This window comes from Catharus ustulatus, chromosome 8, assembly GCF_009819885.2.
Source record: "Catharus ustulatus isolate bCatUst1 chromosome 8, bCatUst1.pri.v2, whole genome shotgun sequence".
Lineage (NCBI taxonomy): Eukaryota > Metazoa > Chordata > Aves > Passeriformes > Turdidae > Catharus > Catharus ustulatus.
In genome coordinates, this window is record NC_046228.1 from 694,051 (window position 1) to 721,080 (window position 27,030).

The 27,030-nt window shown below is 52.6% G+C and overlaps 1 protein-coding gene across 2 annotated transcripts; it reads right to left on the reverse strand.

Annotated features, from left to right (window-relative positions):
* Nucleotides 1–316: 316 nt before the first annotated feature.
* Nucleotides 317–25,279, reverse strand: PPP2R2D (protein phosphatase 2 regulatory subunit Bdelta). Of its 2 annotated transcripts, none has more exons than XM_033066133.2 (10): nucleotides 25,213–25,279; nucleotides 24,899–24,994; nucleotides 13,500–13,597; nucleotides 10,732–10,897; nucleotides 9,666–9,778; nucleotides 6,963–7,140; nucleotides 5,732–5,896; nucleotides 3,653–3,822; nucleotides 3,483–3,574; nucleotides 317–2,245 (listed from the first exon to the last, which is right to left on the reverse strand). In XM_033066133.2, exons 1-10 carry the CDS (start codon nucleotides 25,217–25,219, stop codon nucleotides 1,966–1,968), a joined length of 1,365 nt encoding a protein of 454 aa, XP_032922024.1. In that variant the 5' UTR covers nucleotides 25,220–25,279; the 3' UTR covers nucleotides 317–1,965. The 2 variants fall into 2 exon arrangements, with proteins under 2 accessions (XP_032922024.1, XP_032922025.1); XM_033066134.2 differs by having other exon boundaries at nucleotides 24,899–24,991; nucleotides 25,213–25,267.
* Nucleotides 25,280–27,030: the final 1,751 nt, after the last annotated feature.

Sequence of the window (27,030 nt, forward strand, 5' to 3'; positions counted from 1 at the left end):
CCCAGAAGGGTTTGGGGTTCTGCCCCCTCAACCTTCCACCAGACCAGGGTGCTCCACAGGCAGCACTTTTATCAAACTTGACACTAAAATCTGGCTTTAGATAAAAGGATAAAAATTCCCTGAGAACAGTCAAAAGCTGATTGAAAGGGGTACAAGCACACAGGGCTAGAGGAGATTCCAGCCTCTCCTTTTTCCTGATGTTCCAGAAACAGGCAGCAGCCCTGGCCCCTCCACCCATCCCAACTGGAAACACCCTTGGGCTGCCCCATCCAGCCATGGAAGGAAAGCTTGTCAAAGCACAGGGAGCACGGCCAGGTAAACATTTAAAATTTATTAAACTTTTTGGTCAAAAGAACTGAACAATTATGTACAACCCCACGGATCGGCTCGAGCAGGCGTTGGGAACGCGGTCGGATCAGCGACCCCCCAGCTCCACATCTCAGAGCTCCCAAGTGTCACCAAGCACAGGGCAGGACTGGCCCCAAGCTTTCCTGGAGACCCTGGGCTTGTCCTGCCCTCCTTCCAGGGACCCAGCGGCTCGGGGCGGCACCGGGAGGGGCGGGACGGCCACGGTTTGCTCTTGGGACTGGAACGCGCCTCGGTTCCAGAACGGAGTGTAACCACACCTGGGACGGGCTGGGGACAGCTTGGGGCTCTGGGAAGGAGTTCCCAGGCTGCAGGCACCGGGCAGAGCGCAGCCTCTGCCTGCTGGGGGCTGCTGGACGTGGCCCCGGGCTCATCCGGGGGAGGGGATGTGATTTAGGCCTCTTTGGAAGAAAAGAAAAACAAAGAAAGAAAGAAAGAAAGAAAGAAACAGTACCTAAGGCTTAAAACAAGTGAGCAAGAGAGCTCCAGCAGCTGCTGTCCCCCAGCCTGGGCCCGGCCTGGCCTCCCTGGGCACCACAGTGCTCTGGAACTGCAGTGGGAAATACGAGATACTACAGCAAATACTTAAAATAAACTGTTCCCTTCGTGACAAATACTAAAAAGGTTAAAAACCATAAAGCACGTCAGGTCTGTCTCTGGCTGAGGGTGAGATGCACCAGAGCAGCTGCACTTGTCCCCTCAGAGCAGAGAAGGTGGCGAAGTTTTGGTTCCCTCCGTGCAAGGCCGACACTTGGTTAAGGCTGTGGATGTTTCTAGGACCCTTTCCATCTCCTACTTGGCACACACAGAGCCTTGGACAACAAATCCAGTGCAACTCCAACTCTATGACAATGCCATGGAAACTCTAAATTTAGAATCTGAAATACTACACAAAAAAGTTCGCATTAGTCTGCCAAAAACTCGGTGTTTTGGGGCAAACCCTGTCAGAGGTGCCACCAGAACTGTTGTGCACAGCTCAGGACATGCAATACGAAAAGAAGACTGAACACATCCCTCCAGCTCTAAGAACACGTTTGCTAGGCTGTTATTCATTAAGTGGTTTCCATCAGGTGTGGTTACAGGTACAGTTGGTGAGTAAATAGCCATGGACACCTGGCCAGAGCCCCCCTGGAGCCCTGCAGCGCTGCAGGGCCGCAGCTGGCCCCGGGCTCAGGGGGAATGTACAGGCATCAAGCACGAGAAATGTTCTGAAAGGCCCAAATATTACAGCAGAGAGAGCGAGAGAGAGAAATTACACTTTTATGACAACTTTTTCTTCTCGGGTGTTAAATTTTTTGGTCTATAAACTGGAAAGGAAGGCTCAGACATCAATAAATACATTTGTTTTGAGTGTTGGCCTCATTGAGCACTGTCCACCAATTCTGCCTCGGAGGGTCCTCCCCGAAAGCCGCGTGGACGCTCCCACCCCACCGCAGGCAGAACCACGCCAGGAACTCAAAGCCAGGCCAGATGCTCTCCGACAGCTCAAGGGAAGTAAGTGCATCAATGTTCCTCACCGACAGGACAACAAGGCCTTCTGTTACAGATAAACAACCGAGCTCAACTACGCGAGACGACGCTCTCCGCGGGCAGCCATCCTTAGTTGACCTTCTCCTGGAATAAATACAAGTTATTGGTGGCAGCTACAGCGATGATGTTCTCCATGGGGTGCCATGCCGTGTGCAGAATCTTCTTGTTGAAGTCCAGACTGTCAACGGTAATCTCGTCCTTCTTCCTCTTGCCGCTCGTGCACACTTTGCGCGGCTTTAGGATGGCGCGGGGCTTGCTGCTCTCGCGGGACGCCTCCAGCGTCGTGTCCCGGCGCGAGCTCCGCTCAAACGTCCGGAAGAAGTTGTTGTAGGATCCTGTCATGATTGTACTGGTGCGAGGAAAAGGAAGGCACATCTGGTTAGAAATGCAATGTGCCCTCCTGTGTGTGCCACAGGTGAGTGTCAGGCCATGTTCATGGCCAGGCCGTGGGTTCCATCGTGTGCTCTGCACTGCACCTGCTCCATTCCTCTGGGGCTTCACCCCGCTGCCAGGGTGCCACTCCTGCCAGCAGCTGTGCCCTGTTGTGCCCTCCTGCCACTGGCACTCACTGACACTCTGTTCATCCACACCTGAGCAAAGCAGGCTCTCCTGGCACTCCTCTGCCCCTTGTCCACAGAACTCACAGCCTGGTCTGGGTTGGAGGGACCCCAAATCCCCCCAGAGCCACCCCTGCCATGGCAGGGACACCTCCCACTGTCCCAATGTCCAACCTGGCCTTGGGCACTGCCAGGGATCCAGGGGCAGCCACAACAAATCTGGGAATTCCAGCCCAGCCCTGCCAGGGAACAATTCCTGCCCAGTATCCCATCCCTCCCGGCCCTCTGGGAAGCCATTCCCTGTGCCTGGCACTTGTAAATCATCTCTCTCCAGTTTCTCGTTGGCTCCTTCAGGTGCTGAGGGCACAGTGAGCTCAGCCCAGCCCTGTGCTGTGCAGTGAACAATCCCAGCTGTGCCAGCCTTCCCTCCCAGCAGAGCTGCTCCATCTCTGACATTTGGTGCCTGCTCTGGGCTGGCTCCAGCAGCTCCAGGTCCCTGCTGTGCTGGGGCAGCTCTGCAGGTGGGGCTCACCTGGGCACAGGGGCAGGACCAGCCCCTTCCTGCTGCTCACCTGGGCACAGGGGCAGGACCAGCCCCTTCCTGCTGCTCACCTGGGCACAGGGGCAGGACCAGCCCCCTCCTGCTGCCCACCTGGGCACAGGGGCAGGACCAGCCCCTTCCTGCTGCTCACCTGGGCACAGGGGCAGGACCAGCCCCTTCCTGGAGCTCACCTGGGCACAGGGGCAGGACCAGCCCCTTCCTGGAGCTCACCTGGGCACAGGGGCAGGACCAGCCCCTTCCTGGAGCTCACCTGGGCACAGGGGCAGGACCAGCCCCTTCCTGCTGCTCACCTGGGCACAGGGGCAGGACCAGCCCTGGCAGTACAGTTTATGTGAAGTAGCTGCTCCAGGGGGCTCCTGCCCTCAGTGGCTCAGAGCTGTGGGCACAGCTCAGAGCAGCCTCCCTGGGCCTCTCCAGGCTGGAGCCCAGCCCCAGCCTCAGCCCCAGCCCCAGCCCCAGCCCCTCACCTGTCAGAGCCGTTCCAGCAGCACTCGAACTTGTCAAAGATGCAGTCGTTCTCGTACAGGGAGCACAGCTTGCTGCGCAGGTACTCGTGCACCTGGGGACAGGGACACGTGTTGGACAGGCCCAGGGGCACAGGGACACAGGGACAGCTCGGGACACACGGATGCTGTACCTGGTAGGTCTCCACAGGCCTGTTCTCCATGTTGAGGTCCCACACCTTGACTGACAGGTAGTCTCTTGTCATCATGTATCGCCCGCTGTGGCTGAATTTCACATCAGATATCGAGGATATTATTTCTGAAAAAAATGATCTGCTGCTAGGATCTTCAGGTTCCTCAAAAACTGCAGAGAGAACACACAGTTCCACATGAAACCAACGCCAGCTCACGGCTTCCAGTGTCTGCAGTATTGGAGAATTCTTAATCAGTGACTAGTTTATTTCTGAAGAAAGTTGCTGTTAGACACATCTCAGAAATAATCCCTTTTTTAGCACTGTGGTGTTCCAGGTCACCAGACTGCAGATGTCCAGCTCCAACATTCAACTGGAGCAAAGCATGGCTCACAGGTCCTGGGGACCAAGCTGAGCAGCAAACAGCAGTGGGTATCTGGTATCTGCACCTCACCCAGCACAGGAGCAGACAGGAACAGCAGGGACCCAAACACAGGACACCACTGGGCCATGGACATCTCTTCAGCTCTGAACCACAGCTGTACTAAACCACTGAAATGTGAGCAGCTCCACTTGCAACAGTTTGTGTGATTTTAGAGAGCAGATTGTGGTTTAAAGGTGTTGTTTAAATCCACAAGCCAACCTCTGAAATCAGAGATTCCTGACCCAGGCTACCCAATCTCCCTCACACCTGACAGATCCCTTGCACAGGATGTGATTCAGTCACAAGCAGTTAAAAATAAAAGTGCTCTTAAGTGACTGAATGCAACACTGAAGCAGATCAGTGGGGAGGCCTCACATTCATCACTACATTGCACAGCTATTTCCTCCTAGCACCAAGAAAGCCCTGTGTGCCCTGCAGGAAGCTGGCCTGGCAGTGTCAGCGTGGCAGGCAGCCCCAGGGCTGGGCACACTGCTGGGGCACAGCTCTGCCAGCAGGAACAGAACACATGGCTGTGTGCAAGGCCTGGCAGGATCACAGCAAAGCTTCCTCTCGCCTGCTCGAGCTCTGGTGGCTCAGCAGCCTAAGGAGCAGCCACCCTGCATCCCTGGCAACTTCCTAAGGATTCATGCTGTCCCAGCAGCTGCACTGCACTCAGGGCACAGGGAATCTGGCAGCATCAGCCCAGTTTGCAGTGCAGGGATGGAAGAGCTGCCCTGAACTGGCACAGGGTGAGCAGATACCCTGAGAGGCACCCAGCCCCAGTGTGGCCAGCACACAGGTGTCACTGGTGCCCACAGCACTCCTTCTGGCAGTTATGAGGGAAATGGGGAAACAGCAACAGCCAGGGGGTGCCTCACACCTAGAACAAGGGAACTGAGATGTGGCCAGTGCTGCAGCCCTGTCACTGCCCGGGGAGGGAGGGAGGCAGAAGGTCAGGCACAAGGGCAGGCAGGGAGGAAAGGGAGGAAAGGGAGGAAAGGGAGGAAAGGGAGGAAAGGGAGGAAAGGGAGGAAAGGGAGGAAAGGGAGGAAAGGGAGGAAAGGGAGGAAAGGGAGGAAAGGGAGGAAAGGGAGGAAAGGGAGGAAAGGGAGGAAAGGGAGGAAAGGGAGGAAAGGGAGGAAGGCAGGCAGACAGGAAGGCAGGAAGGCAGAGAGGAAGGCAGAGAGGAAGGCAGAGAGGAAGGCAGAGAGGAAGGCAGAGAGGAAGGCAGAGAGGAAGGCAGAGAGGAAGGCAGAGAGGAAGGCAGAGAGGAAGGCAGAGAGGAAGGCAGAGAGGAAGGCAGAGAGGAAGGCAGAGAGGAAGGCAGAGAGGAAGGCAGAGAGGAAGGCAGAGAGGAAGGCAGACAGGAAGGCAGACAGGAAGGCAGACAGGAAGGCAGACAGGAAGGCAGACAGGAAGGCAGACAGGAAGGCAGACAGGAAGGCAGACAGGAAGGCAGACAGGAAGAAGGAGGACACTCACACTTGGAGTGCTGGTCACACAGCGCTGCAGCCCTGTCACTCCCCAGGGAGGGAGGGAGGGAGGGAGGGAGGAAGGCAGACAGGAAGGACAGGCAGACAGGAAGGCAGACAGGCAGGAAGGCAGACAGGCAGGAAGGACAGGCAGACAGGACAGGAAGGAAGAAGGAGGACACTCACACTTGGAGTGCTGGTCGCACAGCGCTGCCGAGCGCATGTCGCACAGGCGGATGGTGCCCTTGCTGCTGCTGTACACGAACACGTTGCAGTGGTGTGGGTGGAACTCTGCTGCTGTGATCACCTCTGTCAGCTCCTCCATGTTGGTTGGTTTGATGTCCACGATGTCTGCCACAGCTGGTCAAGGCCTGCAACGCTTGACAGCCCAGCCCCTGCAGCAGGGAGCAGTGACAGAGCTCCACAGTGCCCGGGAGGAGACTGGGCAGGAGCTTCCCACCTGTGTGAGGCACAGGGCTGGGGCAGAGCCTGGACAGCTCTGCATTTGACAAGGCACACAAACCCAGAATGGTCTGGTTGGAAGGGACCAGAGTGCTCTGAGCCCTGCCCAACATGGCCTTGGACACTTGCAGGGATCCAGGGCCTGCCCACCCTCCCAGGGAACAATTCCTGCTCCACATCCCATCCAGCCCTGCCCTCTGGCAGTGGGAAGCTGTTCATTCCCTTTTGGTCTGCCATTACATGCTCTTTTACAAGTGCCTCTCCAGCTTTCTCCACCACCCACAGATGCTGGGCAATTTCAGACTCCTGGAGTGAAAGAATATCTCACAAAAATCAAAGTCCAGCAAATCTCCTCAAGCCTACTTCTTAATGCTTCCTATTGCAGACCAAGTAAACCTCATCTCACCTAAAGCTTTGGAAAACCTGACCTAGAACTTTAGAAAATGACCTATTCAGGCATCAGTACTCCAGCAACCTCTATTTTACTGCAGATTTGTCAATGTAAAGCACTCTGTTAGTTTTAGTTGCACAGGTTTGCAAAAAAATCTAAAAATTAATTCTGCAGTTAACGGTATCATTTGACATGAAAAAAAATTGAGATTTGGTTTCAAGAGAAGTGACACTTGGTGAAGAGACCACAAACTTGGAAAGAAGTATCCACAGTAACAAAACACCCACTGTTGATACCCAACAACTCTTATTTAAGCTGACTGAGCTGCACAAGTCAGGGATGCTCCCACAATTTCTCCTCAGAAATGAAAAGCTCTGTGATGTTTGCACTGATGGTTTTGCTCTGGAGGCACGCCTGCCCCAGGAAGGACTGAGCACCCCAAAGCTGCTCCCACTGCAGTGCACCTCCAGCCCCCAGAACGCCCCTTCGGTCCTGCCCTCAAACAGCCACCCTGAGTAACACCAGAGGGACTGCTGAAGCGGGGCAGGGCGCTCCAAAGGATACTGAAGCTCCTGTTGGTGACCTCCAGGTGCCAGAGGTTGATGCGGAGGTCGTCTGCAGACAGGTACGTGGCGTAGTCGCTGTTGACAGAGATGGAGTTGATGTGGTAGGTGTGCGCGTTGGCGAAGGTCCTGCGCGGGCTGGCCTCCACCATCAGGTCCATGGGCTTCAGTGTTGGCACCTGGGGACAGAGCAGGGGTGGGCAGGGGGCCAGGGACAGCCCTGGGGACACTGACAGTGCTGGGGACACTGACAGCCCCTAGGGACACTGACAGTGCTGGGGACACTGACAGCCCTGGGGACACTGACAGCCCTGGGGGCAGAGCAGGGGCTGGGCAGGGAGCCAGGGACAGCCCTGGGGACACTGACAGACCTGGGGACACTGACAGTGCTGGGGACACTGAACAGCCCTGGGGACACTGACAGCCCTGGGGACACTGACAGCCCCCAGGGACACTGCTGAGCCACCAGGGACACTGACAGTGCTGGGGACACTGAACAGTGCTGGGGACAGAGCAGGGGCTGGGCAGGGGGCCAGGGACAGCCCTGGGGACACTGAACAGTGCTGGGGACACTGACAGACCTGGGGACACTGACAGACCTGGGGACACTGAACAGTGCTGGGGACACTGACAGCCCTGGGGACACTGACAGCCCTGGGGACAGAGCAGGGGCTGGGCAGGGGGCCAGGGACAGCCCTGGGGACACTGACAGCCCTGGGGACACTGAACAGCCCCAGGGACACTGACAAACCACCAGGGTCACCGCTGAGCCCCCACAGGGTCACTGACACCCCCGGGGACAATGACACCCCCGAGGTCACTGCTGAGCCCCCACACATCACCCAGGCACAGTCACTGCCTTAGCAAAGACCCTCTGGGTTGAGTCCATTCCCCCAGCACTGCTGAGGCCACCACAATCCCCTGTCCCCAAGTGTCACCCAGCTGTGAAGCCCCTCCAGGGAAGGGGACCCTTGCCCACGAATCCAGCCTGTCCTGTTTGCCCTGCAGAGCCTCCTGCTCCCCAGCAGCTGCAATCCCACTCACCTTCCATCCCCTGCCAGCTCAGAGGCTGCCTCCATCTCCTCAGCCAGATCATCAATAAAGACCTTAAACACAACTGGCGCCATCACTGAGCCCTGAACCCCACAGCTTGTTTAATGGCAATTAATTAATTGCACTGCACAGATTTCTGTATTGATCTGGTGACTAAACACTTCTGAAATCCACTGAGCACGAAAAGTACTGAGAGAGCACATGGATGCTCTTTGGACACTGCCAACAGGAAACCTCCCAGTCAGAGCCAGCCCTTGGTGCCTCAACCAGCAGCACGAGGGCTGTGTTTGTAATGGCACCCAAAGGTTACAGAAACAAGCCAGCAATGACCCCACAGCTCAGATGGGTGCTCAGGGAACTGGCAGGAACAGCCTCCAAGAAAATTCCCAGTTTGTTCATGAACAGTCAGCAGGAGTTCAGGCACTCCTGATGTCCTGCTCCCAAACCCAGCCCAGCTCAGGGGTGTCTAAAACAACCTGGAGCAGGGACTGGCCCATCCCAGAGCTCCCCACCTGCATTCCCAGTCTGTATCTCCCAGCCTGTTTACATCAGCTAACAACTGCAATTAATCCATCCCTTTTTATCAGGCCACTGTCCTATCTGAGCAGTGCTCCCAGGCTGGCTGTGACAGCACAGCTGCACTAATGGGATCAGCAGTGGCACTGAAATGCCAGGGTCTCTGTGGGAACTCTGCTTTTCCTCCATGGGCACTGTGTGTGTGTAACAGAACCTGCCAACACAGCCCCAAGCTCCTGGTACACTCTGCCTCTGCAAACCCTGAGCATTTCAGCACAGCAAGGCACCTCCAGGTGTGGCCTTTCCTCCAGCCAGCTCTTGCTCAGATCTGGCTGCCCCATCCCTCTGCCAGGCTGCAGGGACAGCCCAAGGAGCCCAGAGTGCCCCTCCAGTGCCCAGCTGGTGCCTGCCCTCACCAACTGCCCAGCTGCTCCAGCAGGGCAAGGCTGCAGCACACAAACTCCACCAGGACCTCCTTCCAGCACTGGATCCTAAGGGATGTCCCTGGGTTTAGCTGCTCCCACTGCAGCACTCAATGAGCCAGAGGATCTCCTTTCCCAAAGCACTCTGTACACCCAGAGCTCCTGTTCAGCTTCAGCAAAAGCAAGACAAACCCCCAGGAAATGCCTCCAGCTGCAGTCCCTACCATGGAGGGGGGGCTGTGAGAGCAGTGAGAGCCTCAGCTCTGCTCCTGCTGATGGTGGAACAACATGAACCCCAGGAAAAACCCCAACCCCAGCTCTCATTTCCTGGGCTCCTGCTCCAAGGATCCCAGGTTTGGAGCACTAACCCCACCACCCCAGCACGATGTCCAAGACTGTTCCAGTGCACATCAGGTTACCAAATGCTTGGAATTTGCTCTAACAAACACACCTTAATCCAGGCACAGAATACCCTACTCCAATTTTGAGTCATCCTCTTAGAAATACAGAATTATAACAATGAACATTTCCCTCAAGCTTTCCAGAGGAACTTTTGTTAATAGTTTTTATGCATAAGAAAATGAAGTGTGTCAATTTTTTCTGGAAGTTTCCAATGACCCTGACCCAAGCAGCATTTTTGATCTGCACATTTCAGTTTGGCAGGACAGACAGAAGAGCATGCAGAGACACAAAGGCAAAGAGCAGAGACGTACCCGCAGTTCTGTGACTCGGAAAGGCTCCCTGAGTCTTCCATCTTCATCTTTTAAATTATAACCTTCGGCTCGTTTATCCCTTTCACTTATTTTCCATAGTTTAATAGTTTTATCTAAAACCAAAAATTCACAGCTTGAGAATGAATTGAATACAAAATTCAATCACTGAGTGTGCACCCAGCAGAGTGAGCTGTCTGTGCTGCCACAAGGACCCTGGTGGAGTTCTTCACCCACAGCATGAGGGGCAGTCTGAATAAAATCCCAATTTGTGCCTCCCATTCACCCAAATGCCACTGCCTGGGGAGAGTTTCACACACCAATCACCCAAATTCCCCACTAAGCCCTGGATGATTATCTGAATTACATTAACAGGGACCAAACCCAGCAAACACACCAACCCCTGACAGTAACTGTCCCAGAGGAAGCCAGGTTTGTCCCAGGTCAGAGCCAAAGGCAGAGATCAGGATTGTCCCCTGTTTGGAGTTCCAAAGGACTGCACTTCCCAGGGGCTACCAGGGAGCTGCTCCAGGGCAGCCAGGAGTGCACACTTTGAGATCTTGGCTCACTGGAGCCAAACCTCTCCTCCCTAAGTCCTGCAGAGCATTTCACATGACACAGTTTAAAGAATGCTTTATGAAGACTTCTATCAGAGGAAATTATTTTAATTGCACAGCCCACCAGACAGAAGTCACTCCTGCTTTTAGAATTTCACTGTGACCTCACAAAGTGATCCAAACTGTTAGGAATAATGTATTCCTGATAATAAGAGCAAATTTTTTCCACAGAATAGTTTCGTTTGGAAAATACCTTTGAGAAGGGAGTCTAACTGTTCCCACTAACCCACATTCCCACTTCTACAATCTCATTTACAGATGCTCCATGATGCACCAAAATTAAACAGACCCAATATTCACACAGCCAACATTACACTCAAAACATATTTTGCATGTAATTAGAGAAGACATTAAAACAACCCCAAAACATGTCAGAAAAAAAACCCAAGTGTATGACAGGTGAGACAATATTCCAATGACAAAGTTCTTTGTGCAAAAGAAAGGGCCCTTACCATTTGTAGACAGCAGGAAGTGAGCAGCATTCTGTTGTGGTAACCACCTAATTTTATTAATTTTTTCCTCAATTTCTAGACTTTTCAAGTAGTCAAACTCAGGCTCGTGACTCTGGAAGGTACTGTAAACATTGTATTCTCCCCGGCAGAGAGGACGGCTTTTAGTCTGCAAGAAAAAGAGCATTTCTTCAGCCTGATGGCACTGGCTCCTCAGAAATGGCCCACACAAATCAACCCCTAGAAACTGTCAACCAGAACATCAGCTTTTTCAACAGCTCTTGAATCCTGAATCTTCAGTCTGTGATACTGTACCCAGTTTAGTATCAGTACATGCACACAGGCTTCCTCTTCAGAAATGTACAACAAATACCTGTGCTGTATGTACAAATAAACACCTGTGCTGTATGTACAAATAAACACCTGTGCTGTATGTACAAATAAACACCTGTGCTGTATGTACAAATAAACACCTGTGCTGTATGTACAAATAAATACCTGTGCTGTATGTACAAATAAACACCTGTGCTGTATGTACAAATAAATACCTGTGCTGTATGTACAAATAAGTATCTGTGATGTATGTACAAATAAATACCTGTGCTGTATGTACAAATAAATACCTGTGCTGTATGTACAAATAAACACCTGTGCTGTATGTACAAATAAATACCTGTGCTGTATGTACAAATAAGTATCTGTGATGTATGTACAAATAAATACCTGTGCTGTATGTACAAATAAATACCTGTGCTGTATGTACAAATATCTGTGCTGTATGTACAAATAAATACCTGTGCTGTATGTACAAATAAACACCTGTGCTGTATGTACAAATAAACACCTGTGCTGTATGTACAAATAAATACCTGTGCTGTGTGTACAAATAAATACCTGTGCTGTATGTACAAATAAACACCTGTGCACCCTTCAGGCTTTGCCATCCCCATGTGGTGGGTGTGGGAGCAGGGAACAGAGAGCAGAGTCCCAAGGTTCCCCAGATCTGCATTATCAGATTTGAGAACTCGTTATCAGGGCTCCCAGGTGAGCTGGTGTCAGTGGCTGCTGCTGCAGGACAGCCCAGGGCTGCAGCCTGCCCTGCACTCCCAGTTACTCCCACACTTTCCATGCTTTCCCTCCCCACACACCACTGACTTGTAAGAATTTTGGGCAGGTTCCTTTCACCTGAGCCCGTGCAGAAGCTGTGAGCTGCCCTGGTACTGCTGCTGTCCCTCCCTGCTCACACATCTGGCTGGAATTGCTGCTGGCAGGTGGAGTCCCATGAGCCAGGGCAGGATGCAGAGCATTCCAGGGTGCCTTCCCAAATCCCAGTGTCTGGGGAACTGCAGAGCCCTCCTAAGCTGTCACTGACCTAGCTAACCCACCCTTAAATCCAAACCAGGTAAAAAATATGGTTCTCATTTTAAGGTTCCAACACTACACACTTATTCCAGATTCCTTCCTGCAGTGCTGCACATGACAAAAGGAATGTCCCTCACTCCCAACTCCCCCCCCTCAGTTTCCATGTGCTCCCAAGGAGACAGCTGAATATTCCTGTGTGAACAGCCTGACTTGGGGGTTGTTCTCCCCACCCTCTGAGGAAGTGCTGTGACAGGAGGGTTTTGCCTCACAGAGATCCAACCCATAACAGTCCCCTCCATGTCAGCAAGCCTGAGGTGCTGAGAAGTTCAGGATGCTCCTGATGCCCTCCTGTCTGAGCCTTAGCTCAGTCTCTTTACCCTGAGCAGATGCAGGAGCTGGAGCTGTGTGAGGCAGCCAGGGAACATCCCAGCAGTGCTGGCACCTCCCTGCTCCAGCATAGCCTGAGGGGCACCTGAGGGACAGGGCTGGGACCAGCAGCACAGCCAGGAACACCAAACACTGCCCAGGTGCTCATTACACAGCACCATGTGAGCCCCAGGGCTGAGCAGAGGGCTTCTCTGGGGAAATCCCACAGCACCTGAACATTTGTGATATTCATGTCCAGACAAGCTGAATTAAAATGCCATGATCAATTCTGGTATTTCTGACCCAGGAGAATGCTCAAACTGCCCCCAACTCCTCAAAGGACAGGATAAGCAGACACTTTGGAATGTGGACACGTGGAATGCTGACTTTGTAAAGAACACAATCCCAGATTCCCAATTGCTTTTCAGCCCTTGGTGCACATTTGCCAACATTTGCTGCTGGGGTATCCCAGCTCAGGGCTGTGGCTCAGGATGAACACACAGGAACAGGACAGCAGTGTCCCACAGCTGAACTCCACAGAGAGGAGCTGTGGGGGTGCAGGAGGGACAGAGCTCCCACCCTCCTGATGGGAAATGCTCAAGGGTTTCTGGACAAGTGGCTGTTCCCACTGGTTTTAAATCCTCATACAATTTTTAACCCTCTTATCCTGTAGTCCTTGCAGCTTGTTTCCTGAACTTCTTTTACATTCTCTCCCAAAACATTGTGATTTACCTCAGATCAGCCTGACCCAGTGGAAAAATTCAGGAGAAAGTCCAAATTCTGCAAAGCTACACTGAGGACACCAGGTACATATAAAGAGCTCACCTGGATTTTGGGGACTTTTTTCTTTACAGGTAGGGATGGGAACCCTCACCAGGACCAACTTACCAAGTACAGCACAGGGCAGGTATTTACAAACTTGGCTAACTTGTGGTTTTCTGAGAAAACTCCCCATTTAAACCTCAGGACATGAACAGATGAAGTGAGACTGTGCAACACAAGAACAGTGTAGTAACAACACTTTTGTTTTTCAAGTCACTGACCTCTTGTTCCCTTTGAAATATAACCACTCTGCCACCTTTGTCTCCTGTTGCAAGAAGATCACCAGTGTAATTAAATTCAACTGTTGAAATTATATCAGCTGTAGAGAGAACAGAAATAAAGCAGCACTGTAATGTGGAAAGCAAATCAAGGAGTTGCAAGACTTGAGCACAAAAAAAGCATCACAACTTGTATTAATGCAATGACACAGTTCTTCACTGACATCCCCAAATGCAGCCAAGTTTCAAAGCCTGACACACTTTTGCTGATGAGCTACAACACTCCCTCACTCCTCAGTGCAGCCTTCAGTCAGCACAGGCACACTGGCTTAGGAACCCAAAATGTGTGGGCTGTCTGTGGGCAATATCCATGGAGAAATAACTGTCCTGAGCTGCCCAAGGTGTGTGTGAGCAATATCCATGGGGAAATCCCTGTCCTGAGTTCCCCAAGGTGTGTGTGAGCAATATCCATGGGGAAATCCCTGTCCTGAGCTGCCCAGGGTGTGTGTGAGCAATATCCATGGGGAAATCCCTGTCCTGAGCTGCCCAGGGTGTGTGTGAGCAATATCCATGGGGAAATCCCTGTCCTGAGTTCCCCAAGGTGTGTGTGAGCAATATCCATGGGGAAATCCCTGTCCTGAGCTGCCCAGGGTGTGTGTGAGCAATATCCCTGGGGAAATCCCTGTCCTGAGTTCCCCAGGGTGTGTGTGAGCAATATCCATGGGGAAATCCCTGCCCTGAGCTGCCCAGGGTGTGTGTGCTGCCTGTGGGCAATATCCATGGGGAAATCCCTGTCCTGAGCTGCCCAAGGTGTGTGTGAGCAATATCCATGGGGAAATAACTGTCCTGAGCTGCCCAAGGTGTGTGTGAGCAATATCCATGGGGAAATAACTGTACTGAGCTGCCCAAGGTGTGTGTGAGCAATCTAATATCCATGGGGAAATCCCTGTCCTGAGTTCCCCAAGGTGTGTGTGAGCAATATCCATGGGGAAATAACTGTCCTGAGTTCCCCAAGGTGTGTGTGAGCAGTAGCACTGCAGTGTCCATGAGGATATCTCTGCCCTGAGTTCCCCAAGGTGTGTGTGAGCAATGCAGTGTCCATGTGGAAATCCCTCAGAAAAGCCCTCAGCACCTGCAGTGCCCTGGGGCTGGTGCTCATCCCCAGTCCCTCAGGGAGGTGGCAATAAAGAAATAAATTGCCACTGAGCAGCCCCAGCCAAGGGGAGGGAGATAAGGAGCTGGAAATGTCTGTCCTGGGGCTGGGGCAGATGGTAACAAACCCAACAAAGCACTCAGTAAACACAGCTCCTGCTGGGCCTGCTCACATCAAATATTGCATTTATGATGCAGATAGCAAAATCCTGAGGTTTGAAGTGTATCATATCAATTAGTGCCAGAGTGTGCAATTGGAGACTCCCTGGAAACTCCTTTCTGTATTGATTTTGATGTGCTATCTTTGAAATTCCTTTCAATAATGCCCCACTCTCACGAGGAAGGTGATTAGAAACCCTAACCAGTTTTCTCAATATAAGTTCATTTTCATCTTTTATCAATGATGCCCAAAAGTTTTCTCCTAGTATGTAGAGATAATGATTTACTTTCTTGGATTAAAAAAATGATCATTTAGAAGAACTAAATAAATTAGTAAGTCTATCTTTCTGCAGATATATATATATATTAGTAAATATATCTTTCTGTCAGCCTTCAATATCACACTACTAACCAGTTTTTGGACACATCCAGTTTTACAGTCACCTTTCTTTAAAGGGAATTACCAGTTAATTAGCAGTTATCATTAATTATACACAGGGATTTTAGAAGACACCCTGGAAAAGCAGCAAACCAAGGAAGAAGAAACAAACTGAGAAGGTAAGCAATCAGTGACTTCACAGAGAATCTGATGACATTTTCAGCACTCAGAGATGAAGAAGCCCCTGTGTTATAGAAGTTTATTAGTAGCAAAACTAATATTCCACTGCCACCACCACCTCCAAGCCCTTCCAGCAAGAATCCCTTCCACCCCTGGAGACTCAGGATAATAGCAGCAATAAATGCCTCCTTGACACATGCAATTCTTTCAAAGTCACAAAAGCTGCTTTTCCACTTCGTTTTAGAAAGGGAAAAAGTTATTATTAGCTTCTCCCATTTTCTGCTGGAGTATTCACACAATTACTTGCTCAAAATAATCTGTGTATGATTTCTGTTTCCCCAAGATGCCCAAACCAAGCCATTATTCCCCAGCAGTGCTATCCAGACAAACAGAATCTCAGGGAGAAACACACCAAAGCACAGACACTCCCCAAATTCCATGGCTTGAAACAAGAAGTGCAGGGAGGGGAGGGTAAAGAACATGCACTGAAACAGTCTGTCACCAACATGCTCTAGGGAACAGGGAACTGGGTGGGCACAGCAGGACAAAAATAGAGAAGCTTCCTCCAAATATTTTCTAAGTTACAAAATCTGGAATATGAGCAATCACCTGCTTTAATAGCACTGTACTTGTTTTATCCATAAATGTATGAATTATGAAGTTTTCCCTACAGGCATGTTTAATTGAAGCAGCTCAATCCCCCAAATCATTCCACCCACCATCCTCAGCATTCTATCATCTCAAAGCAGGTGAAACTAAAAAAAAATAAATTCCAAGACTCCAAGTAAAGCACAGAATGAATTCCAAACCATCCCTGCTCTGCTCAACACTTCACCCACCTACATCTCCCTTCACTCCCAAGTCAGCTTAAAACTTTGAGGAGAGAACAAAGCAAACTCTGCAGGTTGTTTATCACTGCATTAGCTCTGGGAATTCTAGATTTCCCATGGGATGTCACAACGTGGGTGCAGCACAGAGTCACCCCCTGCCTGTCAGCCCCTGCTCCATGCCAGCACAGAACTCCCCATGGAAGGTGGCAAAGGGTGAGCAAAGCCAAAGCAGTGCAGGGTTTGCTCATGGACAGCACCCAAGGCTTTTCCAGCAGCAGAGGTCTGTCCAGCTGTCCCTGCAGTCTGTGCTGTGCTGGGACCTGCTCTGCATCCCTGGAAATCCTGCTCCTGTGACAGGCAGGCAGTGAGCCCCAGGACTTCACAGCAACATACAAGGCTGGCAGTACTTCTTTCCACACATGAAAAATTCATGTTCAGCCTCACTTCTGGAAATGAGTTCCAACTTGGTTACACTGCATCCAGAGGAGAAACTCTGAGCTGCTTTCACAGCTGCTGTATTAAAAGCATTGCTGGCAACTACACTGTGCTCCTGTTGTACCCCCACACTCCAGAGCACTTCCAGGGGTGGGAAACACCATCCCAACACATCAGAGGCCACAAATTCCCAGCTCTGCAGTAGAGTGGTGCCCATCCCCTGCCTCAGGACAGCCCTGTGAGCCCTGAGTGATGTGTCAAAGCTCAGTTTGAGTGCTCTGAGCCTTTCACCTTCTCTGCTGAGACAGAGCCTCCCCACAAACAACTCCTGCCAGGATTCTGGGAAGTTTACTGCCCCCAGAGCCTCCTGGGCAAGTTCTGCAGGGAGGGAAGGGGGCTGGGGTGGCAGGGACCAGCTTTTGTCAGGATTTGGAAATGACAGCAACTTATACCTGCAAACTAAGTTAATCCCCCCAGGATTCACCCCGGGTATTTCTGACACCACTATCAACGCCCGGGCTCTCAGCTGAGGTAATGGAGAATGCAAAGAGATCCACAACATCTACATCAGGTGCCTAAAATTAGCTCCTGTGAACTTTTCCTCTCCAAGCTGGCTGTGCAATGCTGCTCTGGTTCAAGCCCAAACCTGAAAACATGGCATTACCTGATGGCTCCCCCAGGACAGAGGGAATTTGCAGCTGGAGCTCGTGTTCAGCACTAACCAGACATGGCCAGCACCAGTGCCTCCCATCCCCTGAGCTGCTCAGAGCCTTCTGGCACAAACTCACTGCTCAGACATGGAGTGACAAGGAACCACTCACAGCTCTTTAACAGCACCCAAAAAAGAGGCTGCTCCAGCTTCCAGGGCATTTTAACCCAGAATTTTCCAAGTGTGTAATGGACAACATAACACTTCAGCACAGCCTGAGCAATGCCTGCCTGCAAACCTGGCTGCTGTCCTGCTTCCCTGAGAGCAGCCTGAATGCACAGCCCCATTTTCCATGAGCCATCCTGGGACCAGAGCAGGAACTGCTGTGAGGCCCAGGGAAACCTGTGCAGGGGCTCCTGCTTTGAGAGGAAACATTGGATTGGCCTGCAGGCAGGAGACTGCCAGTGGGAGCTGAGCACAGGGAATATTCCTGTGGCTGTCACCAAGCTCAAAGGTGACACACCTTCCTCTCCAATGCTGTTATCCTACACAGCTGTAGCTCTCCTGAGGCTGCACAAAGCTGTGGGAGGCACTGTGGGGTGTCCCACAGGGGATGGGAAGCAAGCAGAGTGTGCAGAAGGGATCAGCACAGGTTATGTGCTCCTGAATGGACTCAGAGAGCAGACACTGCATCTCCCTGGAACGCTGTGCTGAACTGTGTGACACAGCAGCAGGAGGAACACAGCTCCCTTTGCAGCACACAGGGACAAGAGACCATTCTGAGGGACCAGAGGTGACAAACGTGGGCACTGAGAACAGCAAGGAGCCATCGCTTCAGAGCGGCTCAGCAAAGACTCCTCAAATAAAAAATGTAATAGGAGCAAATAAGATCAGTGAAAGAAACAGAGAGCCCCTTTAGAGGGAAGAGATTATCAAAGAAAATGAAGCAATTTAGAGACCAGCACCTGCTAGAGAGCAAATCATAGAAAAAATGTTTAAAAATCAAAATCCTGCTGGAGCTTAACAAGTTCCAGACACGCAGGGCTGGGAAGTGCTGGTCACTGCCTTGCAGTAATGGCACTTCCCAAACAGTGCCAGGCACAGGCAGCTGCACTGCCAGCTCTGGGTGGGCAGAGGGAAGCAGGGCTGTGCAGGCAGCCCCATCTCCAGCTGGGATGGCTGCAGCAGCACAGCAGGGAGCACAGCAGCTGTGGCAGCCCCTGCTCCCTGCACAGCCTGGGGTTCCAGCCCTGCAGGGCTCTCACCCTGCACTCACCCCTGCCCCTCGGCCTCTCCCTGTCCCTGTACTGCCCTGCCTCCAGGGGAAGGAGAGCTGTCCCTGCCTCCAGGGGAAGGAGAGCTGTCCCTGCACTGCCTCCAGGGGAAGGAGAGCTGTCCCTGCACTGCCTCCAGGGGAAGGAGAGCTGTCCTTGCCCTGCCTCCAGGGGAAGGAGAGCTGTCCCTGTCCCTGCCTCCAGGGGAAGGAGAGCTGTCCCTGCCTCCAGGGCAAGGAGAGCTGTCCCTGCACTGCCTCCAGGGGAAGGAGAGCTGTCCCTGCCTCCAGGGGAAGGAGAGCTGGCCCTGCAGCACAGCCAAGGGAACACACACAGGGTCACCCTGCAGTGGGGAGGGTTGCTCCTGCTCTCAGTGCTCCTAAAATGCTGTTTCCTACCAGCTGATAGAAATCCCAACTGCACTGAAACACGAGCCAAACTTCCCAGCTGTAACAACCAACAACCACCTGACAATACACACACACACCCAAGTTACCCAAACCACCTCAGAATTTGCCTCCTTATACACTCAATTTTCACATTTCCACTCCCAGCATTTCTTTGCAGAGTTAACACAGCAGTGGGGTGCACCAGAAATCAGGACAATAAGTCAAAGAGGTATAAGTTTTGCCCAGAACAAACTTCTCTCAGCTTACATCACTAAATACTCTGCCAACCTAAAATATCCATAAGGTCTAACCATTTTTTATGCCCTAATGCTCAAATTGCTTGTGAAATGGTTTGAATTGCCTTTAGGCACCTGGCAGGGTTTAACTTAGTCCTAAATAACTCTGCTTTTGGGAGCAATTGAAACCCTTGAACAGATTTGAGGTGAAGCAGGAGCAGGGCAGCCGGGAAGCAGAAGCTGTCTGAGGTCAGTGCTGCTGCTGACAGCCCATGGCAAACTCCAAACATCTTGTTTGGAGTTGTGTGGGAAAGCCTGCCAGCTCCTGTGTGTCCTGGACGCCTGGAGCTGAGCCACCTGGCTCCTGGAGGAGCTGCTGTGCTGGGTGTGCTGAGCACGGGGGGACAGACAGCAGCACCCCAGGGGTGGCACAGTACTCCAAAAATGGCACAGCACCCCCAAAAATGGCACAGCATCCCCAAAAATGGCACAGCATCCCCAAAAATGGCACAGCAGCACCCCAGGGATGGCACAGCAGCCCAAAAATGGCACAGCAGCACCCCAGGGATGGCACAGCAGCCCAAAAATGGCACAGCAGCACCCCAGGGATGGCACAGCACCCCAAAAATGGCACAGCAGCACCCCAGAGCTCCAGCCATGGCACACAGTCAGTGCCATTCCCTCCCTGAGCTCAGTTTGTGTTTCCTCATCAATGGAACTGACTGGCCTGACACTGGGAGTCCTGTGAATGATGTCCCCAAAAAGCTATTCTGAGTTGGGGCTGCCTGGAAGGACAGTGAGAGCAGCATGGCACAGAAAGGAGCAGCACAGCCAGGGCTCAGCTCCCAGGTGTGCTCCTTCCCTACGAGCCATGAGGAATTATGGAAGCTGTTCCTCAGGTTCGTGACATAATCCAGTATTTTATCTGCAGATCTACTGCCTCAGAATTCCTTTTTAACCTTTGGAAGACTAATGCCAATAAGCTTTCTCCCACTAGAAGTACATTTAATTAATTTGTGCTATTGTTAGTTTTTTCTAAGTAGCACATTGTGATGGTTTTGGGTGTACTTCTATCAGGAGTTCATGAAAGCCTTAACATGGTAAGAAAATCAAATTTTTCCTTCAGCTGAAGCTTCCACACCTTCTCCTCCTTTAAAAATAGTGGGTTTTGTCATTTCTCATCAGGCTTTTCCCTCTGCAGGGACAAACCCGGTGGCTGCCCCTGCTCACACAGGAACTTGCACTAATTCCTGCATTCCCACTGCTCACACTGCCCTGCAATCCCATTACAGCCCTGCAATTGATATTCACTGCTTATCCACACTCTTTACCATTCACAAGCTACATTTTATCCAAGCTCCATATTTCACCAAAATACAGTGACGGAATGCCAGCCTGGTTTGGGTTGGAGCCTACCAGGGCCAGCCCTGCCATGGCAGGGACACCTTCCCTGTCCCAGCATTAGTGCTCCCCTTCCCAGCTCTTACAGAAAAAACACATTATCAAAGCTTACAACCAATTCTGCAACTCCCTTCATGCAACTGAACCAGACTTCAGAGCTGCACCTCTCCTGCAGGAGTTTTTTCACAAGCACAAAATCATGCCAGAATTTCCTTTAAGCACAGGAGAACAGGCCAAGTGAATTCCTGAAGCACACATGATGGTTTGTAAAGACAATTTCTAAAGAACATTTCTAACACATCACTTGTAGCTGCACTCAAGATTACAGGCTAATATATTTTTATGAGATTGTGGTTGTCTTTGCTGCCTGGCAAAGTGCTGAGGTGTCTGACCCAGCACCTAGCAGGTAGCAGAAGGAGAGTTGGCTGAAGTGATGGTAACAAGGGATGTCTCCCTTTGGCAGGGCAGTCAATCAACACCAGTCACTATCTGGAGAATTAAAAAATCCCAGATTATTTCCTGGATCATTAACTGGAGATACAGAACTGCATCCAGAAGTGGGCATGGATTAGATGCAGCACATCTGGCCCACGGGAATTTGGGCATATCTGTACATTATTCAATAAACACTGAACAATCAAAAAAGAGCCTCCTGAAATAAGGCAATCTTGAACAAATTCAACACTGAAATCATGGAAGTGATAAAGTCTCTGGCAGCATTTGAATTCTCTATTTAGAAGGGTCTTTCTACAAAAAAAAAAGCAACCCAAGGATTAAAAATTCCATGGGCAATCAGTGCAAGTTTGGAGTCCCGTGGTTAACACTACCAACAAAATTACAGCACAACCTTTAATTAGCTTGTTTGCAAATTATGATTGCAGCCATCCCCACTACGGAATCACTCAATCTGTTTTATCCTGCAGTCCTCTTCCCTGACTCCAACCCAACTTTTCTGTTCCAGAAAAGCCATATCCAGCCTCTCCCAGCTCCATGCTCAGTGAGTGATGATGATCCTGGTCCTGCAGAAAGGCTCAGGCTGAACAGAACAGTGCCCTTCTCTTTGCTGACACAGAGCTGAACAGAGGGCAGGGATTAGTCACCGAGGAAAGGCAAGGCACGGACAACACAAAGAGGAGACAGTGATTTTCTGTGTTAATGACCCAGCCAGGAAAATCCAGCTGCCAGTCTGATACAGCCCCTTGTCCCTGTGTTTGTGCTGAAGCCAGACACCTGAGGAACAGCTATGGAATAGAAAATGTATGGAGAGCTGCACTGTAAAAGAAAGGATTTTCTGGGAAAGTTTTCTGGCTGAGCACTTGCAGCTCCTGAATAAACCTCTAAGAAAATCCAGCAAAACAGTGCATGGAACAGGCTGGACAGCAACTTCATGGTGTCCTCTTCCTCTAGAGAGCTGATTTTTCAGCAAACAGACCAAAACCTGACAGCAGCCACAAGTGAGCACTATCACAAGAATTGATGTGCAATTTGAAGGCCATTTCAAGGCAACAGTTGTCCATCAAGCAGCTTTAGATGTGCAGTTTGGTAAGAGAGGATTTAAAAGATGGTAATGAGTAAATATGCCCCTAACTGAGGCCCAAAATCTAGCAATGTATTTGTACTCTTACTAGTGAATTAAATTTGGCCAATTATTAGCAAATAAATAGCATATTTTTTATATTTAATTCAAATTTCAAGGCAAAATGTAACAGGAAGGGAAAGGCCACCAATCAAAATAAACCCAAAAAGTCACAAAGCCTGTAAACAGCTCTGGTACCCCCACAGGAAAATGAAACTGCAGTGGCAGTTTTGCAGAACCAGGTGCTGAATGATTCCTGGAGCTTTCCTGCTCTGTGCAAATCCACACTGCTCAGGAGTTTCCTGGGAAGCAAGGTGCCCCCAGCACTACATCCTTTACTCGTGGAGAACTGACTTTTAGCCACACAGGTGACAGAGCCAAGAAAAAATAACCACTTAAAAACATAAAAGTTACTTATACACGTTTCTACAAGATTTCTGGGAACTTCAGAGCAAGCCACAAATACACAGAGGGGAGAAAAAGGAAGAAAACAACAGAGTGAGTCGAGTTTCTCGAGCAGTTGCCAGTCTGTCCCTCCATGGCCATTATTTTAAATGGAATGCCAAACAAGTGGCATGAAAATGAAAACACTGTCAGCACAATTTCCCCGTAGCAGGCAGCAAGGGAAAATATTTACTGCATCCAGTAACAAAAATAAAATCCCAAACCCAAGCTGAGGACACACGGCCCTGCAAGTTCAATTCATACTTTAGAAAGGAGTGCTGCCAGCCTGGACAGCTGGAACACAGCAAATTTAGGGGCAAAAAAAGAACTTTCTCATCAGAGTCAAGTAAAACTCCATCCAGGTTCTGCACACCACAGAAAACACTTTTCCCAGTTAAAGCATTTCTTGTTTCCCACTCTGTCCAAAACATGAAGCGCTTGGAAAATTTCAGAGAAATGTGAAGGTGTGCCCTTCTTCCCTGCTTAATACCCCTATTTATAGCTCCCAAACGTTAACAAGTGGGAATCAAATCTCTCCACAGCTGCAGGAACCCTTTAAACTGCACTTTTCAATGCAGCACAAATGACAGAGCTGCACTCTCTGTGCGTCAGAGCGAAACTTGACAAGCCTGACAGACTCCACTGGTGTTTCTTTTTTTCCTCTCCCTGTATCGTATCACTGTTGTTACCTTTTATCCCAAGCCCAGAACTGGAGACAGTTATCCTGGGCCCAGAACTGTGCCCAGCTCCAGGCTCCTCCGGACAAGAAAGCCAAGGAGCTGCTGGAGAGGGTCCAGCAGAGGCCACAGAGTCATTTTGGGACTGGAGCATCTCTGAGATGAGGAGAGCTGTGGGACTGGGCCTGCTCAGGGTGGGGAAGGGAAGGCTGAGGGGGATCCATCAATGCACACAAATCCCCCAGGGCTGTCACAGGACAGTGCCAGACACAGGACAGGGAGCAATGGCCAGAAACCAAACCACAACAAGTTCCAGCCCAGGTGAGACACAACTTCTCTCCAGGTAGGGGCAGAGCCCTGGGGCAGCTGCCCGGGGAGGGGCTGGGGTCTCCCTCTCCAGAGCCCTTCCAAACCCTGCTGGACACGTTCCCGTGCCACCTGCTGCAGGTGACCCTGCTGGGCAGGGGGCTGCATGGATGATGCCCAGGGGTCCCCTCCCAGCCCAGCTCTCTGGGGATGCTGGCACTCGCACCAAGGACCTGGAGCACGGCCGTGTGTGATGCTGCACGGGTGGGAGCTCGCTTAGTCATGGCACACGGCCCTGGCACACACAGAAACACACACAGACACACAAGGCCCTGGCACACACACACACAGAGACACACACAGCCCTGGCACACACACAGACACACAGACAGAGACACACAAGGCCCTGGCACACACACACACAGAGACACACACAGCCCTGGCACACACACAGACACACAGACAGAGACACACAAGGCCCTGGCACACACACACACAGAGACACACACAGCCCTGGCACACACACAGACACACAGACAGAGACACACAAGGCCCTGGCACACACACACACAGAGACACACACAGCCCTGGCACACACACAGACACACAGACAGAGACACACAGCCCTGGCACACACACATACACAGACGCACACACATAAATCACGCACACACACACAAACACAGACACACACACACGCACACAGCCCTGGCACACAAACACACACACACATAAATCACGCACACACACACAAACACAGACAGACACACACACACACACAGCCCTGGCACACAAACACACACACGGCCCTGGCACAAACACACAGCACACACAGAAACACACACAGACACACACACATACACACATCACATACACATGGCACACACACACACACACAAACACACAGGGCACACACAGACACACACACAAATCACACACATACACACACACGGCACACACACATCACACACACACACACACACACATCACGCACACACACAGACACACACACATCACACACAGAGATCACATACACGGCACACACACACACACACACAGATCACACACAGACACATCACACACACACATCACACACACAGACACAGACAGACACATCACACATCACACACACAGATCACACACACACACAGATCACACACACACACAGACACAGATCACACACACAGACACACACATCACACACACACACAGATCACACACAGACACAGATTACACACACACGGCCCCAGCACACACGGCCGGGGATGCTGCGCCGCCGCCCCCGGGAGGCTCCGCGTGCCGGGGCTCCCCTCACCTTCCGCCACGTCCTCGTCGATCGCCCCCTTCACCTGCAAGAAGCACCACTGCACCTCGCTGCTGCCGCCACCGTCGCCTCCAGCTCTCGCCACTACTGCGGAGGGAGAAAGGGCGGTGAGAGAGGGAGGGAGGGAGAGAGCAGCCCCCGCGCCCTGCCCCGGCCCGGAGCCCTCGGGGCCGCCGCGCTCCCGCATCAGCCGCCGGTGCCGCCCGGCGCGGCGCGGCCTGGCCTGCTCCCGCGGCCCCGCGGAGCCGAGCCGCGGCCCATCCCCGGCGCGAGCGCGGAGCCGAGCGCGGAGCGCGGCCACAGACCTGCCATGGCGGGGGGAGCCGCGGGAGCGGGGCCGGGAGCGGGGCCGGGAGCGGGACGGAGCCGCCCGGAGCCGCGGGAGGGTTCGCGGTTTCAAAATGGCGCCCATTGCCGGGCGGCCCGGCCGTGACGTCACCGCCGGCTCCCCTCAGGGAGGGCGGGCCGGGCAGCGAGCGGGGCGGCGATCGCGGCGGGACCGATACTGATACCGGCACCGGCACCGGCCCGGCGGGATGCGGGGCAGCGGGAGGATGAGCGTGAGGAGGAGGAGGAAGAAGAAGAAGAAGAAGAAGAAGTGGGGGTCTTGGTGCAGCGGCGGCGCTCCCCAGGCGGCAGCCGGGGCTCCACACGCGCCGCTCCAAACGCGGCTCTACGTGAGGGGACGGGGCGGGACCGCCACAGCGGGGAGATAGCGCTGTGCCTCCCGATTTATTTCTGCTCGCTCCGTGAAGGGTTAATCGTGATGGGATTAAAAACAAACAAACAAACAAACAAAACAAAACCCAAACGTGTCTCTGACTCGTTTCCGCCTTCAGTGAGCGCCAGCGCCGGGTGAGGGGAGGGAGGGGAGCGGGGGTCAGCGCTGCTCGGGACGGATTTATCAGCGAATCCCAGAGTCGCTGGGGCTGGAACAGCCCTCCAGGATCACGGAGACAAGCTGTGCCCATCCGCACCTTGTGCCAGAGCACTGAGTGTCCCCTCCAGCCCTTCCGTGGGCACTCCGGGGGTGGGCACTCCATCCTTTCCGTGCAGGCATTTCCCCTTTCCCCGAGCTGCTCGGGCTCCGCGGCTCGGCCGGCAGGGCAGGAGGGCGGCCCGGCTCGGGGAGCTGCGGGGGGCGGCTCTGGGGGGCTGAGCCTGGCTTTGGGGGGCTGAGCCGGGCTCTGGGGCTGAGCCTGGCTCTGGGGGGCTGAGCCGGGCTCTGGGGCTGAGCCTGGCTCTGGGGGGCTGAGCCGGGCCCTGGGGCTGAGCCGGGCTTTGGGGGGCTGAACCGGGCTTTGGGGGGCTGAGCCGGGCTCTGGGGGGCTGAGCCGGGCTTTGGGGCTGAGCCGGGCTTTGGGGGGCAGAGCCGGGCCCTGGGGGGCTGAGCCCGGCTTTTGGGGCTGAGCCGGCTTTTGGGGCTGAGCCGGGCTCTGGGGCTGAGCCCGGCCGGCGTTGGGGCTGAGCCCGGCTTTGGGGCTGAGCCCGTCTGGCTTTTGGGGCTGAGCCCGTCTGGCTTTTGGGGCTGAGCCCGGCCGGCGTTGGGGCTGAGCCCAGCTTTGGGGCAGAGCCCGGCTTTGGGGCTGAGCCCGGCTTCGGGGCTGAGCCGGGCTGTGGGGCTGAGCCCGGCCGGCGTTGGGGCTGAGCCCAGCTTTGGGGCAGAGCCCGGCTTTGGGGCTGAGCCCGGCTTCGGGGCTGAGCCCGGACCCTGAGGCTGAGCCCGGCTTTGAGGCTGAGCTCGGCTTTGGGCACAGGACAGCAGCAGGAGCCTGGAGCACAGCCGGGGATCCCTCCGAACCGTTCTCCTGGAGCCCCAGCTCTGTTCGGTTGGTTGCTTTTTTAAAAAGAGCCGAGCAGTTACGAATTGCTATAAAGTTGTTTGTTGTAAAGGTGCATTAGTTTCGAAAGGTAAAGAATCACCAGCGTTAAAGTTAAAAGTTTTCTGCGCAGAGTTCTAAATAGAAATAAAGTCCCAATTGGAAGCTGCTCCTGTCGAAGCCCAGCAGGGCCGATGTTGCTGCTCCTGCCTTCTTCGGGCTGTGATGATGGCAGTGAGGAGAAATACGAGAGAGCGACTTTCCCCAATGTACTGATTTTACACACAAATTACTCAGTAAGTT

Coding starts and splice junctions, on each gene's coding strand:
- PPP2R2D (XM_033066133.2), bottom strand. Junction 5,897..6,962: donor GGTCACCAACAGGAGCTTCA/GTATCCTTTGGA, acceptor CAGCTGTGGCAG/ACATCGTGGACATCAAACCA. Junction 3,575..3,652: donor GGCCTGTGGAGACCTACCAG/GTACAGCATCCG, acceptor CCCTGTCCCCAG/GTGCACGAGTACCTGCGCAG.